At 32.2% G+C, this 7,990-nt stretch overlaps 1 protein-coding gene across 1 annotated transcript; it reads left to right on the forward strand.

The window, feature by feature from the left end:
* Positions 1-121: 121 nt before the first annotated feature.
* Positions 122-4,594, forward strand: LOC126854838 (rho GDP-dissociation inhibitor 2). The gene is made up of 4 exons (XM_050601936.1): positions 122-284; positions 1,327-1,506; positions 1,896-2,120; positions 2,314-4,594. Exons 2-4 carry the CDS (start codon positions 1,329-1,331, stop codon positions 2,511-2,513), a joined length of 603 nt encoding a protein of 200 aa, XP_050457893.1. The 5' UTR covers positions 122-284; positions 1,327-1,328; the 3' UTR covers positions 2,514-4,594.
* Positions 4,595-7,990: the final 3,396 nt, after the last annotated feature.

A 7,990-nucleotide genomic window follows, 5' to 3' on the forward strand; every position in this document is an offset into this window, starting at 1 on the left:
TAGAGACAACTAAACGCGTGTTTAACGTCATATGTAAACTTGAAACTCGCATAACCTCCATTCGGGGCAAGCTTCACACAGTCGCAGGAAGTACCCGCCCTTTTGAAGCAGCCGCCATGTTGTCCGTGCCTTCCGCTCGGCGAAGCACGAAGCGGAGGGGTGGAGACCAGTAGAGACAAACGAGATTAGCGATCTGCCGATAATTTGGTGCGTGTTTTCGCGGACGTGAGGGTCGGTCGTATCGTCACACAAGCCGCCTGTCGAGACATCCCGAGAACGAAACGGTGAGTGTTTGAGAGAGTGCGAATATCTTAAACTCTCGATCGAGTCTTCGCCGCGTCTTCTCCAGCGAAATCGGAGTTACCTATTCGACCGCTTTCTCTCTCCTTTTCTCCAGCGATGTAACTCCGACTTTCGAACTCTTAATCCATCGTGCTTTTTATGTGAGTTCGTATAATTAAGCAGATAACATTGAAGCCGGCGAAATTTCGTCGAGTTTAGTTAATTACGATTGATAGATGCGCGAAAATGAGTCCGTTCGCTAATAAACGAAATGCCACGATTGGCTTCTCTCCCAAGTATCTATGATATCGAAAATTGATATTTTTCAAGTTTCATCGGCTATTGAATGGAAAGCAAGTAGGGCAGTCGAAAGTGCAACTGAAAAAAAAAAAAGAAAACAACTTTGGCACATCTCACGATATAGACATGTTCTTACCGCACTTTGTTACACCTTTCGAGCTTGGAATGAATATACTCCGATTTTACGTAAAAAAAAAAAACAAGCAGAAGCACACATTACCCCCTAGTAAGCAACGAGCTCTAATCCTTCTAATCGCATTTTCCATACCTTATATGCTTATCTGCTTTCTCTCATCCCGGGGATTCAAACGTATATAATTTTATAAATGAGAAAAATGCAAAACAGATGTGTAATTAAAATAAACAGATTTACGTTGTTCATATTCATGGACGGATCTCTAAATCGATCAATTTAGCACTTTACATATACGTAATTCACTCAAGTGTGTGCATGTGTGTGTATGTGAAAGGTGCAAGTAAGAGCACGACCGATTAAAGGATCTCTCATTAATTTCTGTCATTACGCGCGGCTGCCTGATCGATCTCTTGGAACGTTCTAAAAATATTTCGCCAATATACACGTACGTATACGCTATTCATCGTGAAATTTGGCGCCGCCTGCCAAATTCTCGGATTTTCCGTCAGCGAGAAAACTTTGTATCGCGTTTTTTTCCTTCTCTCTATATATATGTATATAAGTTTGTTTATATATATATACATATATTTTTCCTGGTTTGAACATAGCGATGTCTGACCCTACGGGTGATCATGTAGATGTGTTGGATGAGGAGTTGGAGTCCGATTATAAACCTCCGCCGGAGAAGAGTATCGAACAGATCCTGGAGGCGGACAAAGAGGATGAGAGTTTGCGGAAATATAAGGAGACGCTTCTGGGAGAAGCAAAGGCTGGTGGTATCGTAGTGGGTGAGTTTCTTTTCTTTTTAGACATGTAAGAAATGTATAATAAATGTGTTTAACATTTACTCTTGACATTCTTATTGAAATTATTTATATCAATTATTCATCTTGCATTTTTTGCTATTATTAGTATATATAAAGTGTCTATTCCATAAAGATTTGATCTCATAATTTTTGTAAATTTTATGCAAATAATCCTTTAGAACTTTATAATTATAGTCGTGTATAAAATACTAAAATATATATTTTTTTATTTATCTTTATTTATCTATTAATAAAAATAATAATTATATGTAGCAATTGCATTTAAAAAATGCATAGAAAAAGATAACTATTTTATTATATTAATACACAACAGTAACAACATTTCTAAATTATTATGCATGCTTTTTTAGATCCCAATGATCCTAGAAAGGTAATAGTAAAGAAATTGGCGCTGTGTGTCGCTGATCGACCGGATATGGAGTTAGACTTAACTGGTGATTTAGCACAATTGAAAAAACAGACATTTGTCATCAAGGAAGGCGTGAGCTACAGAATCAGAATTGATTTTATTGTACAGCGTGAGATTGTGCATGGATTGAAATATGTTCAGAAGACGTATCGTCTTGGTGTGCCTGGTATGTTTTTACTTTTTATCATTTTGTGTTTAATCCAATATTGACTGATATCATATTTTTAATTACTATAAAATTGATTTTTTGTTAATGCTTCAAATGCAAATTAGGAGTTACAGGTAAATGAAGCATACAATAATCTCTATATATAGCATGATCGAACAAATTTTATATCTGCAATTTTTTTTTGTTTCAGTTGACAAGATGACACATATGGTAGGCTCATATCCCCCTAAAACAGAGCTTCAATCTTATACTACTCCACCTGAGGATGCGCCATCCGGCGTCGTAGCGCGAGGATCTTATAGCGTCAGTTCTCTCTTCACAGACGATGACAAGCACGAACATCTCAAATGGGAATGGGCGTTCGAAATCAAGAAAGATTGGAAGGAATAAACCATCTTTTATCTTGTTTGGATACAAGGAAGTCAGGAAGATGATAATTTACAATTGCTAGCCTTATCACACTTTGCAAATAATAATTAAGAACGTGAAATGCCAAAACACAGACTTGGATGAATGATTTATAATATTCTTTAGTTGTGGTCTCGGCGTTGTCATAAAAATTAATAATATATTTTAAGTAACAGAAGAGAGAAAGAATATAAACAATATTTATTAAAAGTTTTCTTTGTAATTGTTTGAATATTTGATCATAAAGTAGTACTCAAGAATTGCAAAGTATACATACATAATCTTTAGTCACTAGTACAAGCAGATACCAGTAGAAATGACTTAAGCGACGCACGACGTGACAAACCAGTGTTTCCAGGAATGATGAGTATTAGATGCATGAGTGAAATTTATAGTGAATGTTAAAGCCAACATTTGATCCACTATATATGTATAATATTAATTAAGAGAAAAGAAAATGCTCCAAAATATTTAGATAATATTTGTACAACATGATTTTCGGACAGCGATCAGAGTTTGCTTGATTATTATACATTCATCACATATTTGATATTCTATATAATGTTATACAAAATTATATGTTAAATATCTATTAACGAAAAAATTGGTGGAAGGAAAGTTACAAAAATAGCATAGCTACAGTATTTCTATTCTTCTATATAAATTAAAATATTCCTAAAAAATCATATTATGTTCATAATAAATTTTGAATGTTGCATAGCAAATTAGATTATATTCAATTGCATAATATATTATAATGAGTTACTGATCTCACAAATATATTAAATTCTATCATCTTGCAAAATAGATGATAATTTTTCCTTATAATTCTGGCAATATTATTATTTATAATAATAATAAAAGAGATGTAGAAAAATTTCTCTATATTGATGACTTTTAATGGCTTTATATAATTTGTATTAAACATTAATATTTTTGTTATTTATTTATAAATATATGAAATTGATTGATTTTTCTGGTCAAAGATGTAAAAAAGAAACCTTTCAATAGATAGTGCCATAAGTAGTCTCAGTCAATTTTGGATCGTTGTCCGATAAGATGATACTACACTTATATATCTTTATTTTATAATGTAATTATTTCTATATATTGCCATGTAATGGACGAGGATATATTGATTTAGTTATAGCTCAAGCAAGTATCTTATGGATATAAATGCGCACTTATCAGTAGTAAAAATCTAGAATGTTTTACAAACATATAAATATGGCATCTGTTTATATTCTTCTTGCAGAAAAATATTCACGAGGATTATTATCGGGAATAATATTAACATAAATAATGCATATGTGTGTGCAAATTGAAAGTTCCAAAAACCATGTCTTTTATGGAGAATAGTGAATGCATTTATCCCGCAAGTAACTAGAATCATTCAAAATCTTAATTATCCTAGAAACGCGCACACCACCAACAATTAATCAATGTGTAAAAAATTTGTATATTTATATAACCATATTGTATTAGTCTGTGGTGTCTTTTCGATAATCATACTGATCAATCGTGTAGGAATACCACGTATTTGTACGATAATGAGCGATGACAAAGAGAAGAATATATATTAGTATAGACATTTTGTACCTTTACTACGAGCTTCATGAGAGAAATAAATAGATTGAGAATAGTTACCTCATTGGAAAGTTACACAAAGTATATATTGATACGTATTTGTGCAAATGAAATAGAATCACATTTTGTATTTTTCATCCAAAACATATTTTTCCATTACACAAACAACATAGTTGTTTCGATTGTACTCTTTTAGCTCCAATAATATCTTTTTTTTTATCATCAAATATAAGAGGATCCTTAGTTTTCCTTTATCGCTCTTATTTGTACATTCATTTGTATTTTGTAAATGATGGGAGAAAAGTAGAAAGAAAGAGAGTCTTCTAGCATTGGGATTATTCAAGCTTAGAATTTGAGTGTACTTCATCGTACTTTGTACATCACGCGTATTCATTTGTATTATGTGACACAATATATATATATATTGTATGCGGCGAATCCGTTTGTGTATAGCAAATATACAACCTATGTCAATATTTTCTTCACCTCTCTTTATCCGATATTACGCTTAATTATTTTAGGTACATTTTTCTTACCTTTAGATATAAATTTTAATGAAACTCTTATAAATATCATAATTGAAATATATTTTCAAAATCCAATAACAGTAAAGCTAATAATACAAAGGATACTAATTGTTCAAAATTGATGTAGATTTTTATAAACAAATGTGACGTTTTAATATTATGTCAATCGTTACTGTGCTATAAATATTTCTCGAGATTTGAAACGAATTGAGATTGCTAATATCAAACCATGATAATGCACAGATATCTTGTATTATGTTAAAATTAGATTTATACATTTGGCATTCATTTTCACAGTATGAACATAAATGAGTATTTCTAAAAGCGATCTAAAAATAAAAAAAAAATAAATGGAAACAAAATTTTACTTTTCTTTATTTTACAAAAGCAAGAAATAGAAACAGAGAGAAACTCAAACCATTCATTACACTCTGTAATTTGATGGACTGCTATAATAGCATTACCGAAAAATTTAAATATAAATATAAAAAATATGGAAGTACAGTTTTTAATGTAAAGTATATGCAAATATTTTATTTTGCATTTAAGTTACACATTCCTATAAGTATCTATCTGTATAAATATGCGTATTAGGTATATATGTACATCTTTTGTGATTCGAGTTCGTTTTCCTGGAGAATCATAATTCGAGTATATAAAAGTATATAAGTACACATTTATATAAATATACTTTTGTATGTATATTATACGTATAAAAAAGAAGTGTCATTATATTGCATGGTGATGGTGATAGCAACCCGAAAAGATATATATAAATTCTTATATATGTATAATGTGAGTTTATATATTTTTTTGGTAGCGTCGCCGCGGCCGCTGCTGGTGGCGATGTCTATTACGATTGCAACAACTCGGCCACGGTCATGGTCACGGTCACGGTCACGGTCTACTCTTTCGCAGGGCTTTCTCGTAGCGCGCGTTCTCTCTGCTATCCGTCGCGCCGGTCGGTCAGCGAACTCAGCCGGCTTGGTCTCTTCAGCAGCGCATTTGCGCCATTGCAAAGTCGAGACGCAACAAAAATGTAAAGTGCTCACAATGCAATATATAAATGCACAGAAAGTGAAAAATTAATCACACAGCCTCACAGCGAATATATGCGAAATATTTTTTGTCTAAATTCTATAAATGCGTGAAAGTATATAGTGCTCCATAAATGATTTTTTCACTTTTCTGAATATACCACAATATGGGAATATCTTGTATAGAGTTTGTCTTTGTTTAGAGAATTTACTTTTGTCACTTTTCAAATTATAACAATGGCTCAAGTAATTTTCCAAGGCAATTTTTAGATTAATATCATTATTAATATGTACTGTTTATCTGTCTTAAATTTTTATGTTAATCATGCGAGTTGAGAGGGTATACCTCGTTATATAAATATCAAAATGTATTTATAACGAAAAGGTTTCGTTAAGTAGTTTTGGGAAAAGATCAATTGCTATATAACCATCATTATTAGAGTGTTAGTACAAAGACGCTTCTTGTTATAGCAAGATAACAATCATTTTTTTTATTTTATTACAAAATAATATATTTATATTACATATTTATTGTTAATGCATCTTTGTTTTGCTCGGAGTTGAAACATAAATTATGCTAACAGTGATATTGTATTGTTCATAGGAAAATCGAACTCAATTATCCAAGCTCATTGATTGGATTGCAAAATAAGATTTCTGGGTAATCATGTGTGTTGAACTTGTGCAATGAATAATACTTAAAGATTAGCTAATAATAAGCTGCAATCGTCATCATCCATACAGAATAGAACATTGCGGCAATATTGCAGCATTACAATCTTGATAATATGCATTGTAAATAATTGCAAACAAAAGTGAGCTTGGATTTCATTCATCAAATTGTGATTGCGATAAATATCTGCGTACAAAGTAATTTTTAATTGCAGGCTTGTGCTTATCGAGCTTGTCAAAGCTAATGATGAAAAACTTGACAAGCTTGAAAGTTTGACAAACGAAACATATAATCGAAGCTTATCGATGTTGTCTTTATTATCTCATAATAGAGTTTAAAAAACTGTAGAGTATGACTAAGAAATTGAAAAGAAACATGGCAGGCGACGAAATTTTAAATGTTGACGGATACAATTTACAAGATACGAGGAGGAGGAGAAGGACGTTCTCTCGTTGAAAAAGACAGCACGTTTCCGGAAAGCGAACGATTCCGGACGGATGCGAGAGGTTCTCGTTAGACACGCTCGAAAAAGTCTCTGGCTCCCCGAGCCAAATCAAATTAAGTAGCAGTTATTCGACTAATTAGGGATAGCTTTTTTAATGGGTCGCTCAGCCCAAACGATTGTGCTCAATGCGAAACTCATAACGGAATCTCAGGTTATTATTAATATAATAATCGTGTTTTTTAATATATTCCTGGGTAAAATAATATTGATTGAATCCTAAAAACAAAATATTTGATGGGATTAATGAACGATATCTATTAATGTTTATTTAATGAAGAAAGAAATGCAAGATACTGTGTACTGTGTATTATGATAATACGTTTAAACATCATTTATGTGCAAGCGCTGTTTGATAACACTCTTTAATCTTTAATAATATTAGCAATATTATAAAATTGAGAAATTTTTATTAACGCACACATATATATTTTAATAATATTTAATATTAAGATCAATTAACTTAGAATTGTAATTTTGTAATTAGGTAATATACGAATTGTATAGATGAAAATATTTTTAAAAAGTATGCGATTATATATATATATATATATATATATATATATATATATATATATGTATACACACACATATCATGCAGTTTAATCGTAAATTGATATCGGGAAATGCAGAGAGGAAAAGAACCGTTAATGTAGATTTCTTCGTCATTATCGCGAGTGATATACGATCTCTCTGTTTCGTATACTTTAATTGGAAAGCAAACACGTGCGCTTATTAGGCGAGTATTACCGAGTCAGGTCAAACTCAACCAAACTGGTTTGGTTAATCTCATCAATCTAGTCAGAGAGATTTGCCTGACGGATTGGACCCAAGAGACCCGGTTATAGATCTAGAACAGATCATTGGATCTGCTTAAGATTTCCTTGCCCTCCTTCTCCCGTCATCATTTGGGAAGCAATAGATGCGATATCGTCCAATTTCGCCGGATATCACCAAGTTATTTCGAGTTTGAGTCCATTTCATCGTGCAATCATGATGCGATTTGGATTCGAGAGGCATCACGATCTGTCAGATTCCACCTGGCGAGAAATCGCATTACAAGCAAGAGATAGCGAAATTGATTAAGTATCTAGCAATTTACCCGGTAAGATTTCTACCTTGCTATTTCCATT

Source organism: Cataglyphis hispanica, chromosome 14 (genome assembly GCF_021464435.1).
Source record: "Cataglyphis hispanica isolate Lineage 1 chromosome 14, ULB_Chis1_1.0, whole genome shotgun sequence".
Lineage (NCBI taxonomy): Eukaryota > Metazoa > Arthropoda > Insecta > Hymenoptera > Formicidae > Cataglyphis > Cataglyphis hispanica.